Raw genomic sequence first — 18925 nt, forward strand, 5'->3', positions numbered from 1 at the left:
TAGATGTCCATGCGTGGCCTTCACCCTGTCGGGAACAGTCACATGGATGGAGACAGGAGTGTAGGATGTAAGTAAGCCCGGGAAAGTGTTCCTTTAAGCAACAAAGTGGGAAGAATAGTTAGGTGATGAGTAGAAGAATTATAATGGCATCATAATGAGTCCACAGTACAGGTGTTGAGGAGCTTAAATAGGAGCTTAACAGGGAAGTAAAGGCTTATAGTTAATAAGAGAGCTTCAGTAATTTTCTTATCTTTTTCAATTCTATAGCAGACATCAACTTGGATATATCAAAACCTTTGAAAGCAAACCTGAGTTTTACCAAGGTGGACCAGGTAAACCATTTTTTACAGAAGATAAAAAGTGCACACAGCAAAGAGACCTCAGCTCTGTCAGACACCACGCTGAGTAAGGATGAGCTTCCAGCCTCCACATGCTACCGTGGAAAGTTGTCTAAACTGAAAGTTCATGGTGATGGAACACAAAAGATTCCATTTCAAGAAAATGTGTGGAGAACTGTTTCCTGCTTTCAGAAGATTTCTGTTCATACTACTCAGATTGTGGTCTCCATGGAAACTGTCCCTCATCCAAATAAACCATGCCTGTTAGCATCTTTATCAACACTCAACGGAAGCCTTAACGTCAAAGCAGCACAAAAAGTACCTGGTAAGTGACAGAAAAGGGGAGAGGGAGATGACAGTATGACTTGTTCACATCTGAAAGTGCATAATTCTGAAGGTTGATCTATGCATGGAGAGGTTAAAAGTTTCTGGGACTATTAGAGATGGAGACATTTTTGGTTTGTGACCTTACTTTACAGAAAATTTTATAACAAATTATTTAAGCCCTGAACTAAACTGTTCCAATCCACTTCTTCAGGCGTGTTCCTACAGATGTCTTTAAAACTGCTCATTTCTAAATTTCTTTTTACCTAAAATAGCTGTAGTGGAAGAACAGGCTACGTATCAGGTTTTGTGAACCATTAATAGCTTTCAGAGTGTGATCTCAGGACCAGCAGCATCCACATCATCTGGGGACTTGTTAGTAATGCAAGTTCTCAGACCGTACCCCTGACCTACTGAATCAGAAACTGGGCATGGAGCCCAGAAATCTGTGTCCCAGCAAACCCTGCAGGTGATTCCAATGTGCTCCATTAAGTCACTGGTAACAATTTATTTAAAAAAGAAAAATTGCTCTGGTGGCATGAATGTTACACAAAGTGTAATAGAAGCCAGGGTTCAACTTTGCAAAGACAATGCCATTGAGGATTATCAGGTAGCAACACCTGGCAAGGAAAGGCTGTGCTTCTGTGCCCAGCTGAGCAGAGGGAGCTGTGGACCGGCCAACTGAACCCCCTTGATGGTTGGAGAGGTGAGAAATTAATGGGCAGTGACATCTACATTTTCCTCTTTTCTTACCGTGACTAGTTTGTTACGTGCTTTTTCAGACTGAATCAAAAAGGGTGGGCAGGAGGGAAAGAGAAAAGACAAGGTACAGGTGGGAAATGACCATTTTCAATCACAGAAACTACTACTGTAAACGTTCAGGGCAGGATGCCAGAAATTTTACTTTGAAAGTAAAAGTCGCAAGAGGGAAACATTTTTTTCCACTTGAATTTGCAGTAAAGAAGTGGGACTAGATGCGTAGTGCGGGTGGCGGGGTGGGGGATAAAGTAAATCCTGAAACTATATGCAACTTAGTTGCTTTCTATAAAGTAATTAAGTGGCAGCTGGAGACTAGCTGTAACTTAGTTCCATATAGCCAGTTTGGGCAGAGTAGTTGAAGAGATAAAGAATTTTGGAGTTGAGAAGTATGAATTTTAGGCAAAAAAAGAAATGATTTCTTTCTTTCTCACCAGAAATATTTGTGACCAAGCCAGCTAAAAGCACTGTATATTTTTTAGTCTTAAAGTTAGAAATGAAACATGTAAGGTCCCCCGGACATGAAAGGCTATGAAACACTGGAGTCTACAATATCTGATTTATCCACAAATAAATTGCAACCCAGACAACCCTGGATCCATTCCCACTCCTTTCCAGTTGTACCTGAATCATAGGAGGGAAAGGGTTAGGACTCAAACATAGTGAAAGAATTGAATGTGTACTGTACCTAATTCTAGTTCCTTTTCCTTTTTTCATCCTCATTTCTTATTTTATTCATTTGCTATTCGTATTTTATCCACTTTTAATAGTGTCAATTTTGAGTAAATATCTAAAATATAATTAAAATCCTCTCACTGAGCACTACAAGGTAGTAGACTCATTCTGTTTTTTTTTAACTTGTTTTTCCCTCTTATACCAGTACCCCTATTCCTTTTACCTAGTTAAATGCAGAAGTAGAAACTATAGCTCTGACTAAGACTTACCTTATACAGCTCTAATGTGGAGCATTCAGCAAATGTTCTGAAGTAGTTATTTACATCAGGAAATCAAATCAAATTGAAGTTAGCCATTTAATAGGAACAACTTTATTATGAGAATGTAACAAGCACAAAATCTGTTTTCTCTACGTTTCTGCTTAAAGCGATGACATGCTCAAATGTTTAAAAGATAACGAAGTCAGCAAGGTAATAACAAATTATAATTAAGTGAAATAAGATTATAAATTCTAATTATTGCTGTAGGCAGATTTCTAGGAAATTATAATTGAGAGATTACTACATAGTTTTCAAAAATTGATTTTTAACTAAGCAGAATTTTTTTTAAAGTAAGATATAATTTAAACCTTGAACATCAATTTCATTGTGTAATTGAGTACCTTAAAAAATCATGCTTTGCACCTTGGTCGAAATGTATGCAAATATATATTTAAGACACGTTTTTGATATTTGTAAAAAAAAATTCTCCTCACGAAAAAATAACTCTCCTACCAGTAATCATATTTCTTTGTGTATTTTTCAAGTGACATCATAATGTATTCAACCAAAATTTTTTATATTATTTCTCTGAGCACAGCAGAGTTAATGTCAAGATTTTTATAGTTTGAATCTAATGCAGAAATACTTAACTACGTCTTTGATTGTACAGTTTATATAACTGTTGTGACCATCTGCAGCAGCTGCACTTTTCAAATTATTTGCTGAACCAAATTGAGCCCAGTGACAAAAGTAGTCATCTCAGACGTACTATTAAACAGAAAGAAAAAGGAGCATTGCCTTGGTACAGCATAGCCATCTGCTGTACAGATGTTATTGTATAGAATGACTTAAGATAAAATAATTGCAGAAAATTTTCATTAAAACCTCAACAATTTGCACTTGTTTATGCGAATCTGCATAACTCCCCAATGAGACAACACACTTGGGGTTTCTTTGGTTCTCACTCACTTTCTCTTTGATCCTTTTTGATGTGCTGACTTTAATAAACACAGTCAAAAACACTGTGCAAAAACATCATGGAAAAAACTACAAAGGAACAATTATAGCAGCAGAAACTACTCTAATCCCTAACTTACGCAAGCTATTTTTAGTGAAATATTTTTTTTAACACTCTTTATGTGACAATGTTATATAAACAGGGTAAAACGGTCCTTTCCAGATGAGTTTTAATTTAGGATCTGAAATAGATTTGTAATGCTAGAGGAATCTTATGTTCTGAGTAATATTTAGAGAAACACAATTGGGAATGTGTTGTAGGCATGTTTCCTCACTTCTGGAAAGTACAAAAAATATTTGAGTTTGCCTAATGATTATATTTTTTATCATCTAAACCGTCATGCGCTTATGGGAAGTGCATGGGGAAGGGAATGATAGAAGAGTGAGAGAGAGAAGTTAATTTTCTTCCCAGACACTGTCAATACATTAAATCTGATACCCTTTTATAGTCACTTACTTGTTTTTACAACAAAATATGTACAGATTATTCACTGAAATGGTTTCATCATTTGAACCAAAATGAAATGGTTAAATATTTTCCACTTAATAAAAGAAAAATCCACGAGTCCTTCGTAGCCTCCTGTACTGTTCTGCGGCCCTAAACTATCCGTGTTTCAAGGGACTTGGTTTTGGGTTTTTTTTTTTTTTTTTTTTAATACCACTCTACAGATGCTAGTTTAACAGTGACTTACAATTAACCTAACTCATTTTTCTGCTAAAATACTTACATTCTCCTGTATGTCTTTGGTAAAATGACCCTAAAGTTCTGATTGTAGTAGACATAATGCTTGTATTTTTTAAATTGCTCTATAATATTGCAAAAATTTCTGATTGTGTATAATATCGCAAAAATGTCTATGATTGTATTATCTATAACAAAATTAATCTTTTTTTTAAATTGCATCTTATTTTCTGAAACATTTTAAGGCAGATAATATTTCTTTTGCTGTCTACTAAATCCATCCCATTCTATAATATGTTCTTTTTTAGAAGCACCCCTCTTCCTCCCCCCCCCCACCCCACACAGTCTTTTTTTGCTGTTTGAAGTGTGTCATTTTGGAGAAACCATAAGTATGTAGCTATAAATTCCAGACCAGCAGTGTAGCACTTTGCACAGGCAGGGTGAGGAGTGAGCCGCAGACTTTAGCTCCCCTTGTCAGAGTAAATTATGGCTCTGTTAGGGCGGCACTTCTTAGATTTTGGCAAATAAGGGTACACAATTCAGGCTGTGAGATAGCTGTGCTTTGGGCTGCCTTGCTCTTCTCAGGGGCACTTAGAATAGTAGCATCCTCCACACAGACATGGAGGAGGGAAATAGGATATGAACAAATTAGGTGGCACAGAGGGTGGGAGGAAGAGCCGAAGTGAGGCCATCTTGGCTGGCATTTGAGTCAGAATTGGGGGAAAGTTGCAAAGATCCTCTTTCCATAGGGACTTAGGGGACTTTTCATCCATGCAGGAAGCAAAGAGTTGAACTCCTAGTCAAAGAGCTGTGGTTTAAATAACTTCCACTACCCCAGCCTCTGTCATCCAGATGTACTTACCTTTGTGTATAAACAAAAGTAAAAAGAAAGAAAGCATAACCACATTATTTTTCACATATACAAATGCCTCTTCTCAAGTTCACTGAATTCAGGACCAATAAAACATAAAGAACCTAACACTCCTTTTCATGTATTGAAAAGTGAAACTGGGCTTTAATTGATACAAAGTGGAGCTCCAGCTTTTCATTCCAGAGTCAACTGGATCTCCTGAGGAAAATCTCTTAAGGCGTTGTCATAGCCATTGGATGCTGCAGAAACGCAAGGAAGCCTGAGGGAAAATAAAGCATTAAATTAGGTATGAATACCTAAAGTAATATATTGCAATAACAAGCCATTTACAATACCCCAAAGACTTTTGTTACTTTTAGAAAGAAATAGTATCTCTGTCCAATGGCTGAACAATAGGAAATGAATTCTTTGACAGTTAAAGTCAGAGGACAAACTTAACTGTTAAGGAGCCACTGAGAATTGAAGTGGAAGTTGGACTTGTGGACAGCTATACAAATCGCTAACAAACCATAATGAATATTGGGTGTGGGCATCAGAGTCCTGTCATTTTTGACACTGTGTCCCAAGTAGCTTAAACCCAACACTCAGGGAAAGGTGGAGACCTCATAGAGTCTGTAACATCTGGGGTTTTATTTGTCATTTTGGCATACCTCGCAAGCGCAAAAGAAAGAATAAAAGGGGATTATCTTGACAATGAAATGAGTTACTGAATCTTGTGATAATGAAAAGCAGAAGAATTCTAATGCCTTTCTATAGTCCCTGAGGTAGAGGTGCGTTTATAGTTTTGCAGAAGTAAAATGTAGGCAGGCAGAGCAGATGGCCTAGAGTCCGTGAAACATGACACCGCTCATCCCCGAGCTGAGTACCACCATTAATCCTGCTCAGATTCCCTCCTATTACTTTATAACAAGGTTCAAAGTTGCTACTGAGGAACTGGCATGTCCCTCTTTTTATTTTTTTTTATTCTTAAATTACCTGTACATTACTGATTTTTTTCAACAGTGATATTTTTCTGTGCATACTGGTGGACTACTGAGACATTAAAAAAAAAAAAAGGTAGGATAAGAAGTTCTAAAAATGAATGGAAAACAAGTGGAAAAAGTAAAATTTTCATAATTTCTTTTCAAAATAATGTCCCATATTTTTTCTCTAATGTGGTAGAAAATAAAAACCATAAATGTGTAAGATATCCTCTTGGGGAGTAATTCTCTTGTCCTCTCTTTTAGAAATCACATGCAGTGGAGAAGGAATCCCACCATACAAGTTTTATTCTCCTGGCTGTAATGGTTAGCATAATACATGATTAGATAGAATTTTGGACAATAATAAGCAATATTAATACTACTCTCTTAGAAGTGATCTTTTTCGACCCCTCACAAAGAGAGGTAAAAAATTAAAAATATTGGATATTAAAAATAATTTCCACTAGTATATATGCTGTTCAGGCATATTTATATGGTCGTTTGTTTTTTTGTTTAACCAAATTATGCTGATCACTCTTTACATCTTTCATTTAGGATATTTAAGTTTTTCTGTGTTAAAGGTTTTATGCATTTTTTAAATATCTGTTGAGTGCTTTTTGTTCTTCATGTACATTTTTTTAGTGATGATCTTTTCAGTTATTATAGCTGTTTTGGATTTTAATGGGAAACCTTTAAATACATAGGAAAGCAACTTCAGGAATTTAGATGATGACCACTGGGTGAGATTTCTGATATGTTCATCTCCAGGCTGTATGAGAGGTAAAAATCATCTAGTAAGCACTGGTCCTAGGATGTCAGAGCACTGTCGTGCGCCTGGCATAGTGAACACGATGTACCTGCCCAGCCGTGCGTAGAGGGAGATGAGCTCAGCGCAGAGAGATAACCATCTCTGACTTTTTCTTCTGATTAATCACCGACCTGAACTCCACTTGAACCTTGTTAGACAAAAAACAAGCAGAATTCCTGGCCCAAACTATAAAATATAATTAAGCCCTTTTGAAATGATGTGTAAAAGAACATTGCTGTACCCCCACTTATAACCACTACCACCACCACAACCAATAAAGTTAAATCAAGCGCTGCCTGTAATGGATTAAAATAATAAATGTTCCTGGATTTCAGCGTTTGAAGTACTTGAAGAAAACAGGCTCCCAGCAGCCCGGGTAGCTGAATGCAGGAGAGACATTTATTAATGACGAGTTCAAGGATTTGGCCTGTTTAAGATCATTACTTTCTGTTTACCGTGTGTTACACATCCCTTATATTTTTACACAGCCCACATGTGTCCACATGCAATAATGAAAGCTCTTTCTTTCCTCAACAAAAGAATTGTTAATCGTGTAAATATGGTTCTCTTGGGAAATATGAAGTCTTCATAAGACTGTGTTCCCTTCTAATGAGAAATCCAGTACCGTTACTCTGCTCTTCCAAGTATATTCACCTTCAGCCCTTGTCTCTGGCTAAATTAGCCTTCTCCCTATTGTTTTTAGTTACCGAATTCCAAACTTAATCTAGACTGCTAGAAAACTGTTGGCTTCAGATTACATATTTTAAAATTGTGTCCTGTTGTCCTGGGCTGTGTATGTCTTCTGGGACTATGGAAAAAGAGAAGGTTAGAAGTAAATGTCCCCGACTCTAGTGAATTTGTGACACTATTTAGTTTTGCCTGCGGTCACAGCAAATTGCCCTCTCATCCACATAAGCCAGAAGGCTGTTTGCTAGGAAAGTTTCTGGCAAAGCAACACTATCAATGATGAGTGGCTGAAGACACATCTTAGATGTTCTTTTGCTCTCTGGCTGGGCCCCTGGACCTGTAGGCTATGTTGGCATAATATTACTGGGGCCTTGCAAGACAGCTGGGGACAGGAAAAAGCATTTATTCACAACCCTGTTACCAGTTGGAAAAATGAAATTACTAAAGAGCTAACTAATAGCAGTAGTTTTTATAAGGCAACATGGTGCTGGAAAGAGGCAAACTCTTAATCCCAGCCCTGCTACTTGCTGACAGTTAACTGTGGTAAAAATTACAACACAGCTCATTTCCAAAATAAAGGCAAAAGTCCTTACTTCACAGGGCTGTTGAGAGGATTAGGTGAGATAATGTGTGCTGAGTACACATTCCTTGGCATAAATGTATTAAATTCCTCATTAAATATTTGTCTTTTTGTATCGTCTTCTCCCAACTCAGTCACACCACATGGATGCTGAGGTCATAGAGCATTAAATTTTAAAGCTGAAGATTATCTCAAAGATCATTCTTATCTTTATCAAGAACCCTTTTTATCCTTTTCTCTCCATCATCCAAACATGCTGTATTTAGGATAAAGTAAATAAGGATAAGATAGCTAATAACATGACCATACCAACTTGATATGACTGTAACCAAAAATAAAAATTTTGGTACACCTATTCAGCCCTGTCTCCAACAAATTCATGATTTATTTCAGGCTCTTTGAAATACTGAAAATGCCATGTGGATCACCATTACTGTGTGGGTCCACTAAAGTGTCAGAGAACCCTGGTTTGAGGCCTGCTGAGCTTAGTCCGAGGTTACTAAATTAAGGGTGTCGAGATTAAGTGATTTGCCCAGGGATATTCTGACTTGCAGTGAGGACCATAACACGTCTTCTGGCTTCCAGTCTTTTTAATAAAGCAGTCTTTTAAAACTTGGATTATGTGGATCAGGACCAGTTTCTAAGCCATTGCAGTAAATCACTTAGGAAATCATTTTGCTTTCAACATTGTTTAAATTTATACCAAGTCTTCCATCCATGTGACTTACTTTAAAAAAATTGATTCACCAACAGTATTCTCATTTAATTAAATTAACCAGCTACCGTATTCATCTGAGAAACTTTTGAAGTACATATTTACTGCTGTTCTTTCCTTTGTAAGAAGGTTGTCATCTACTTTCCAATATGCAGAGTCAGATCTGCTAGTCTGCTTTTTTTTTTTTTTAAGCATATCCACATGATCCAGTCAAGTTTTATTTTTCTAATAAACTGACACAACTGTAAAAACAGTAAGTGTGGTGGCAGATTGGAGGGGAAGAAAGAGGCAAAGCAAATCTTCCATCACCCTTTGGTATTTTCAGTTTAGTTTTTCTAGGATCCAAGAGTTATAAAACATTTCTCAAAAAATACATTTCCCAGGCGAGGGCCAAGTATAAATAGCCAACTCAGTAAACATTGTCATCTTAGTGATTCTCCCTTTCTTTATGTGAAAGAAAAAGAAAATTGTATTCCCGCTATTTGTCATTTTCTTGTATCCAAAGAAGAGATTTGGATTAGAGTAGGGGTCCCAGCTATTACTCTCACTAGATGAGAGTCCCTGGGGACTGGAAGTGCCGCCCACGAGAAGTCATCAGGTGCTTTGGAGAAGGGACACATTTAGGAGATGGACCACCCAATTGACCTCTCATTTTGAGGACTAAACTTTTTAGTAATTTTGTTCGGGGCACCAGCATCCCTTTCGGCTTAAATATCAGTATTCATGTAGGTCTCTGACAGTTTTGTTATATTTTTGTCTTATACATAATCTTATCTTTTACTACAGCTTACTGTAATAATAGATTCAAATATATGGGCCTGTTACAAAATAGAATGTAATTAAACAGGATCTGAAACACTTGCATGTTCTGATCAAGATAGGGGAAGCGAGTTCTTTTTCATGGTTAAAATACCCAAGTGCCATTTTTATGTGCTTCAACATAGTTAGTTGAAAAGATTTTTAATCTTCTCTTCATGGACCAGACTTACAAAAAGATTTTTCCAGTCATCCAGCCACTTACGGTCATCTTTTTTTTTTTTTTAAACGTTTTTTTATTGATTTATAATCATTTTACAATGTTGTGTCAAATTACAGTGTAGAGCACAATTTTTCAGTTATACATGAACATATATATATTCATTGTCACATTTTTTTCTCTGATGGTCATCTCTTTATGGATCATACTTACAGAAATTTTTCTTCCTCACTTCTGAGGCAAACTCATGCTTCATTATTATGCAGATTGACTTCTGGATGTATCTAACACATGCTTGCTGATTTTCTAGTAGCCTTAGATTATTTCCAGCTGGATAAAAAATACCTGGATATGCTTTGCTAGCATATGTCATCATTGAGTACTCTTTCCTAATGACATACAGAAGCTTGATGTAGATTGCACTTTGCACAGTCAGCATGTAGAGAGTAGAAGTCTTACTAAAGATCTAGTAGAGACTGAGGATGTAGGGCTGGCAGCATTTTGTAAACATTCTCCAAAACAAGTGGTTTGCATTTATTTGTCTTCTGAAGGAGTATTTTTTAAAGTCATGAAACTATTTGTTTATTGAACTAAATTTTTACACTCAGTGAAAAGTATGTCAGTTTGCAAACAAAGCAAGATTATTTCTATGTATCAACCAGTTGTTTCTGAAATTACTTCTCAATGTTACTACACCTCATTTAGTTTAATTAAATATCTGCCATTAGTTTGCTAGAGCTGAAATTAAATATATAAACAGATTTTTGGAAGAGCCCAATGGAAAAATTCAGGCAGAAAAGCATTCTGTTGAATGGAAGGAGGTAGAGAGAAGTTATATACCTGGTCAGAAGTGACCCGATCCCACAGTTGCTAAAAGCAAGGTAGGATTCTGGGTTGGATCCTGGAACAAGAAAAGTACATGAAGGGAGAAAGTGGTGAAATTCAGATAAGGTCTGTAAGTTAGTAGTACTGTGTGGATGACAATTTTCTGGCTTTTGAGAATCATACTATAGTTTATGTAAGTTGGTAACATTAAGGGAAGCTGCATGAAGGGTATCAACTTTGCTGAAAGCCTGAAATTATTTCATAATTAAATTTTGAATTACCTGATCATTGATTACATAAGTTGCTTTAATAATATTTGTACCTGTAAAGTTTAAGTGATCATTTTAAATCTTGCACTTCAATTTTTCTTTTCTTTTCTCCTTGTTGTTTTTATAAATTAGGGAAAAAATTTAAAGTACAGAAAATATAAAGGATAACACATCAAATGCCTGTATACTCACCAACTAGAACAGATGTAAACATTTTGTCATATTTACAATATGTAAACACACATACACACACAGGGGCGGAGGAGTGGGTAAAACTTCACAGAACTATTCTGACTTTTCTAATGTTTCAATGCTAAGAATTTAGTTTTTATAACTTTTACCTGTAGTCATTTTGTCCCATAATACATTAGTCCGTTAGGGAGAAGAATAATACGTGCCTTTAACTCACTTTCTGTTGCCATTTGTACCAGATTTTGAATGTATAAATATCCAGCTTATATGAACTCTGAGTATTCTCTGTGGCCCTGGGTTTATATGTGTGGTGATATTTAAAATAAGATTCATTTTATCCTCTGGAAGATATTTAGTATGTTTCCTGATTTAAAAAAGGAGGGGGGATGACATCCCATGGGCCAGCTTCTCATAGAGTGAAAGAAAGGGGAAAGGAGAATTAATAACCCTGTCATGAATCCCAGGGCTTATTTTCGTGTTTTGTGGTAGAAGTGTGAACTTTAGTTTACCATTTATAAATGACGCTTTGTGAAATTAATCACCACTCTTTCTTATTAAGTGATCACCGTAATCTCTTATTGCTGGTCATTTATACCAAGATTAAAGCCACTTGGACTAACATGTTTTTCTGTTACTTTGTTGTAGCTTTTTAAAAAATGTAGCAAGAAATGTTCAAAAGGGAATGGAGACTATTTTAAACTTAAAAGCGGGTACTTGTGGGTGACCCTTTCTCTGGTGCCACAGGGAACTGGATCCCCTCATGGAGGAGCAAAGCCACAGCAGGCTGGTGTGTGTAGCAGGTGTAGTGGGCAGGTGGACATGTGGGGATGAGTTAAATTCATTGTTTAAGTCTCCAAAGTGAACCATGCCTAATTTCCTTGTAGGTTTGTGGCATGAAGGAAAAGAGACAGAAGGAACCAGGCAGGGCACGTTTATATCTCTAGGTCATGTGTGTTCTTAATGCCTCAGGCAGTACCTGTTCCTGGGTCCTCATCGCCAACATTAGCATCTTCAATTCTCAGAGCGCCCTGTGTGTTTAAACAAGCCCATGGTCAATGCTGGACGACCTGTGATAGAGGGAAGTGCAAACTGTAAAGGAAAAAGTAAAAACAGAGTGAGTGAGGGGTAGGCTGTTGGCAAATAAAAGAGGAAAGAAAAGAACAGCACCTTACACGTGGGTATTCAATTAAATATTTGATTAGCGTAAAAGAACTGACAGCACATAAAGTGAATATAAAGCAGAAACTCAAAGTATTTGTATGATAATAGGGAAGTGTTTGTGTTTTTCAACAGTTTACTTGCTTGACAGAGTCAGTATTATAAATGTTGGTTGTCTTTTTTTGCCTCCAGTACTTTCTGAGATCTCAGAACTTGAGCCTAATAACACATTGCCAAGGAAAAATCTTGTGATGTGGAAGACAGTTGCAAATTACTTTATTTTTGTATATACCCAGTGTATGGTAATCAGCAAATGTTTTTGAATAATGAATATGTTCTTGCATAAACATTAAGCTGGAGGTGATCCAGGATATCCAATCCCCTAAAGACAGTTAGAAACATGGGAGCAGTACTTATTGAAGAAATGAAGCGAGGTTATGGATACTGTCGTAAGAAATTATACTTAAAGCCATGATAGTAAAGAAGTTCACAGAAATAAGCTATTAGGGACGGGGGGGGAGGAATAAAACTCATGCTTGGAAATCCTTTCAGTTTGAGAATGTATATCAAGTTGGGATACTTTGGGATTATAAATGGCAGAAAATCCAACCTAAACTGATTTAAGCAGTCCCATGTAGGTGAAAAGCCTGGGACCAGCGCCTGCTGTAGGTATGGCAGAATCCATTAGGTCTTCCTTCTGCATCATACAGCTTCAGCCTCGGGCTCCACATGGTGGCTGCTCCAGCACCTTCATTTTCTTAACTTCACAACTGGACAGCAGGAGGAAAGATCACTTTCCCCAAAGTATTATTGTACCTCATTGGTTTTCATTGAATCTCATGTTCATCCTTGAACCAAATCAAACTCCAGAGAGTATCAAACATGAAAATCTAGAAAGGACAACAGGTTCCCAGCCCTGCTAGTCAACTTTCTAGAAAACCAGTCATTAGATTCTATTGCTAGAATGTAGCTGTAGCGGGGTGAGTGCCTTCACTGCCGGGTCTCTTGTATCTCAAGCACATTGTGTCTCCTCCTGCCTCCTCAGTGCTCACCTGAGTCTGGCGTGCTTGCTTTCTGCTTGTTTCAGGCTCCCAAATGTTTGCCTGCCCATTGGCTTCCTATTGTTAGGCCATTTTCCTGGGGTTTCAGTCCCTACTTTTATCTTTACCCTCCCGAGAATTCTAGGTATCTCATTCACTCTACCCGAGCAGGAATGAATGGAATTTGTATGACAGTAGGAAAATGTTCACATGTTTAGCAGTGGACACAGTAATATAAGAGCTATCAACATTTTGATATTTGTTTTTGTAATCAAGTCTAGAATTTTTTCTTACATCCCTCCTCACCCCAGCCAGTAAATACTTCAAATTGTGTAACTTTGGGGAATTAAGATGAGCCCTCCATCAACCCTGCTTATGTTCTTCTTTGAGAAAAGATAGGTATTCTTAAGGAACATACAGTCAGGAATAATGAGGCAGATTTTGTCATCCTAGTACTATTTTTTAAAGGCAGAATCTCAGAAACGAATTTAGTACAGTATCAATATTTTGAAGTCATTCCTGCATAGCAAAAATATCTAGTAAGGTTCGAATTCTGTACACATTAACTTACTTCTACAAAGATTTATCCTAGGCTTACAAGTATCTTTGTATAAGAAAGCTGCTATACAATGAGAAAGGTTTATCATTTATCTGTATTCTCCAGACAAAATGTTGTCAAGCCCATTTTTAATGAAACTCCTAAATATCAGCTCTTCCTTTTGATGGTCTTTTCTTTGGTAGATAGTTACCTCTGCTTTCATTAAGTTGTCCTTTATGTCTGTCTTCACTCTTCTGCTTCAATTTCAGCTACTCTCTCCGAAGGTGATGTTTTAGGGATGATTAGAAGTCAGCACATCAGAAGGGGTACTCTGCAGGTTTCTCCCTGTCGTAGGAAGACATTTCAAATAAGGAGAGTGAGAAGGCTAGAAGCCACCCTGTGGTGTTGGGTTAGAGCCAGAGGCATCAGTATGAACTTATGATTTTTAATACATTTACTGATGGGTACAGAAGCACAGATGTGTGCATATACGTGGGCCGTATACATGCATATATCTCTTAGCCCTCTCTGCTGACAGGGCCCAGAAACAGTGACACCCTAGCAGCAATGAGCATACCTACTGCCCAGATTTTGGTTTCTAGATGCCATTCTTCAGCAAAAGAGACTAAAGCTCTTTGGAGAAGTGGCTGATACTAGAGATGGGATGGGGAAAAAACAAGATGAGCCTGAAAACATCTTGAAAGTAATGAAGTTCTCAGATAATATTGGCGGTATGTCAGAATGACACAGGAACCTGTTTGAAAGGGTTCCCAAAGGCCAAATCTGGCTCAATTTAAGCAACAAAGGAAATAATGATAATATTAGATTATAACCCATAAAATAAAGTAAAAGTACATGAATCCATCCTGGTATAAATAAATAATTGAACTAATAGGGTAGAGGGGACAGCTTCTTTTTTTTTAACTCTAGAATACTAATTAATAAATGAAGAAGAATAGGAGAAATAGGAAATCAATATTATCAGCACCATGTAATAATCATTGCAGGCAAGAGCCAGTGATGGATGCTAACTACTGGGTGAAAATTTGATGTAAAAGTAGATACTCGTGTAATCTCCAAATATATCCCAAGATATTTATTATTTTCAAATGGAAAAACAACACCTTTACAGTGGCAAAACCTGGCAGACACCACTGTAGCCATGTGATCAACATTAATATTACCAGTAAGTAGTAAAACATCAATGTCACTTACCCCGGAATGATGCACCGAAAAGGGCAACCCTACTCTGGTATTCTTGCCAAAAATGCATAATCTCATTCTAATGAGAAAGGATCAGACAGACCCAAATTGAGAGATGTTCTGCAAAATAATTGGCCTGGACTATCTAAAAGTATCAAGGTCCTGAAGGACAAAGAAAGCTGGAGGATCTGTCCCAGATTAAAGGAGATTAAGGGGACTTGGCAGCTAAATTCAGTGGGGTTCCTGGATTGGGTCCTGGACCAGAAAAAGGACATTCATGAGGAAAATGGCAAAATGTAAATAGGATCTGTAGATGATGTAATAGCATTATACCTGACTTCATCATTTGTACTATAGATACCTAGCTAGGTGGAAGGTATATGGGAACTACATTTATTTTTGTAACTTTTAGGTAGGCCTAACGTTATTTCAAAATAAAAAGGGTGTGTGTGTGTGTGTGTGTGAGAGAGAGAGAGAGAGAGAGAGAGGAAGGGGACTTGGAAAGACGGCTTCTAAGATCTCTTCCATGCAGTCTTATTCTACGATACAGTGATGCAAAATGAAGAATGGCAAAAGATTTAAGCGTTTTTCTGTCTGTCACCTAAGAAATATATTGCAGCAGCTGAAAATAGGATCAGATGCTAAACTGTCAGTTGAGTTCAGTGGAATATGTCCTGAGTAGCTACTGTTGTGCTCGGTGCTGTACTGCACAGGCTGGTCCTTGCTTCCAGGGTTGTCACAGTCTACCTGTGAAAGTGATGTGGTCTTCCCTCTCAATCACTTAGATTACTAAGGCCTCTCTTCCTTGATGTTTTAAAATAATAAAGTTGAATGGAATAATACAGAAATTGATGAAATGATACAGAAATTGAGAGACCCCCTCCCCCCCCAAAGCGGGCTCCAAGATTTTCCAGTTTGAGGTACCTGATGATAATGATAAACATTAAATAAGATAAACAACCTAGGCCTTTAATATTAAATACTTTGTGTATAAGGGACCAATGGGACATTGACATTAAGATTACCACCAGGTAATTGAGTATTTCATTGTAGAGTAGTATGAAGATGCATGTATTTAGAATAAAGGGTAATGTACTTCTGACATTCCCTTAATGCTCATTTGCTGGATGATTGTACTGAATTAAGTATATCCTTTAATAATCCCATTATGACAGTATCCCAATAATGAATTGGTATATTTAATTTAGCAGCCATTTACTGTTGAGAGGTAAGTATTTCTCAACAGTAGGAAGGAAGTATAATGCAGTTAAGTCAGAAGTTATGACTTAAGTTCTAAACTCCATCAATAAGGACGATTTTTGATTCTTGGATAATTGATGTGTTTCTATTTTTTAATTTACTTTCTTTTTTTTTAGTCTAAGTGAAGTGTAGCTTTGAATCAAGAAAATTGTGTCAATGAAGTGGAAATCTGACTGTCACAATATATTTGATGAACAAACTTAAGAAATTAATTTCCACCATCACAATTTTAACCAAAGTCTTAACCCTAACACTTTTGTGAGTGTGATTGCCTTCCACGGAAGATCAGAAGTTTGTATCTTATTTCTGCAGTACGAACATACAACATATATGAAGTTTTCAAGTCTCTAGAGAATTGAAAAGTCAATGTGGGTACTGTACTTTGAAACATGTATACTGTGGGCCTAAGGTGTTTTTTAATCTTTCATCTCTTTTAAGGATCAAATATCATTAGAAAAATAAGCCATGGGCATTACAAACGTAGTCTGGTGAAATTCAATATTCACAATGACAATTCAGAATGTGAGCTCCTTAGGGGAAAGTTAACCCACCACTCTTAACTTTGCATCCAAGTATCTTGAAGTGTGCCATTGGTTTTATGAAAAGGTTTTGATCTACACTTCTAGCTTAAGTTCAAAAGAAAACCTACGTTTTAAAGTGTATTCCTTTTTTGGGTATATTTACTTTGAACTATAGCGTATAGTTTTTCTCATAAATCTAACCTGCCACTATCTGTTTTTAAGACTTTGTAAACTTCAAGTGGTTATGATGTGTGAAGTTTGGATTAAACTAAAATTTTTTAGAAAACACATGTTATATATTTTGATTGTTTTGAATTTTAACATAGGCCAGTCAAAAACTTGAATGTCTAGCAGAGTAATATACTGTACTCTGTTACTATAAGAAATCACAGAAAATTGCCCTTTCCCCATCATGTTAACAATAGACAAATGAAGCAGCTGTTCTTATTCTTAATGTAGTTGTTTGAAAAACTTCCACAATTTAATGAAAATGTCTCTACTCATAAAACTTAAAATGCTCACACATGGAAAAAGTCATAATGTTTTGGCAAATATTGCTTTGTTAGGAATGTGAATGAGGTATACCTGCTTCATAACTAGAATTCTATATAAATGGCATGAAACTGTGGGGGAAAGCCAACCGAAAAGAAGGCTCTGACAAAGGAGGGTGAATAAACGTTCTTAAAAAACATAGATAGTTCTTGCCCAAACATATTTTTTTTGAAGAGGAGGAATTATAATATATACCTCTCTCCATCTCTCTCTTTTTTTTTTTCAGGTTTAATTATTGGGTCATCATTTCTACTCACTGTAAATGATCTTCTTCTGAAAACAAGTCTCAAAGAAAGAAGTCGGATTCTAATAGGACCATGTTGTGCTACTGCCAATATGGAAGCTAAATGGTGTAAACACAGTGGCAATCCAGGCCCAGAACAGTCCGTACCAAAAATATCCATTGATTTAAGAGGAGGTCTGCTACAGGTCTGTGGAGATTGGCTCCATGTTTCCCCCATAAATTTTTAACTAGCCTTTGTTCATTTTTTGAACTGTTCCATTACATTTTAAATCTTGATGTAGTAAAAAAGGGTATTGTCAGATTGCTGTCTTGCTAAACTTGTTTTTTCTTACTAAACTTTTTTAACAGCTTTATTGAGATATAATTCACATACCATACAATTCACCAAAAGTATACAATTCAGTGGGTTTTTTTAGTATATTCACAGAGTAGCGTTGTCATCACAACAGTCCACTTTAGAACATTTTCACACACATGCCTCCAGAATCCTTTATGTATTAGCATTCACCCACCATTACCCTCTAATCCCCTTTCGGACTAGGCGAGCATTAATCTATTTTCTGTCGCTACATATTTGACTCATTTAGACATTCCACATAAATGAAATAATGTAAAATGTGGTCTTTTGTGACTAGCTTCTTTCACTTAGCATGTTTTCAAGGTTCATTCATGTTTTTGCAAATGCCAGTACTGTATTACTTTTGATGGCCAAATAATTCTCCATTGTATGGGTATACCCCATTTTATTTATCCATTCAGCAACTGATGGACATTTAGGTTCTTTCCATTTTGGGCTATTATGAATAATGCTGCTCTAAACATTTGTGTACAAGTTTTTGTGTGGGCATATTTTTCCTTTCTCTTTGGATAATATGACTAGGAGTGGAATTGCTGGGTCCTTAAACTTTTTTCTAATGTGTAGACTTCCATGATTACAGAGTAGTTAACCTGTCTCAAGCACAGTGTCATCAGGAATATATGAGAACCATTTCCTAGTCACAGATTCTTTAGCTGTTATAATGTCTGATGACTAACTTGATATACAATCTTACATTGCAACCTTTCATGCATGTGACTTACAGCCAAGTAGGGGGTTTGTGAGGGTATCCAACTTATTTTATTTGATAATTTCCTTTTTGGATGGAATCTGAATGTATTCTTTATATGATTTGATGTCTCCCAAATTTGACACAAGTCTAAAAAGCTTGAGAAATTCACAGTTATAGAAAATAGAAATGACTAATTTGTTAATAGCGGAGGCATATTAAATGGCAGTTTCTTATTTTCATCTAAAAGTTGTATTGCCTCAAACTTTTCACCAGTTTTCTTGCTGACACAGAGCTACATGTGGGGGATCCTAATAATTAATGCTTTTTATTGCTTTGGAGATTTTCAGCATCTATCATAAATCTTCATGTATTTACTAAGCTTGTGATTTTGTGTTGTTTTTTCAAGAATATTAATTGTATTAC

The 18925-nt window shown here is 36.5% G+C and overlaps 1 protein-coding gene across 6 annotated transcripts in view; it reads left to right on the forward strand.

Moving 5' to 3' along the window:
• VPS13B (vacuolar protein sorting 13 homolog B) overlaps window positions 1–18925 on the forward strand; it is a 627348-nt gene that overhangs the window by 478521 nt on the left and 129902 nt on the right. For 5 of the 6 annotated variants that reach the window (XM_074352634.1, XM_074352630.1, XM_074352635.1 and 2 more), the window contains 2 exons: window positions 268–663; window positions 17436–17638. In XM_074352634.1, the coding sequence (XP_074208735.1) occupies window positions 268–663; window positions 17436–17638 (599 nt within the window). The remainder of the gene's footprint in view (window positions 1–267; window positions 664–17435; window positions 17639–18925) is intronic. The other variant, XM_074352633.1, reaches the window with a different exon arrangement.

The sequence above is a fragment of the Camelus bactrianus genome, chromosome 25, assembly GCF_048773025.1.
Source record: "Camelus bactrianus isolate YW-2024 breed Bactrian camel chromosome 25, ASM4877302v1, whole genome shotgun sequence".
NCBI classification, from domain to species: Eukaryota; Metazoa; Chordata; class Mammalia; order Artiodactyla; family Camelidae; genus Camelus; species Camelus bactrianus.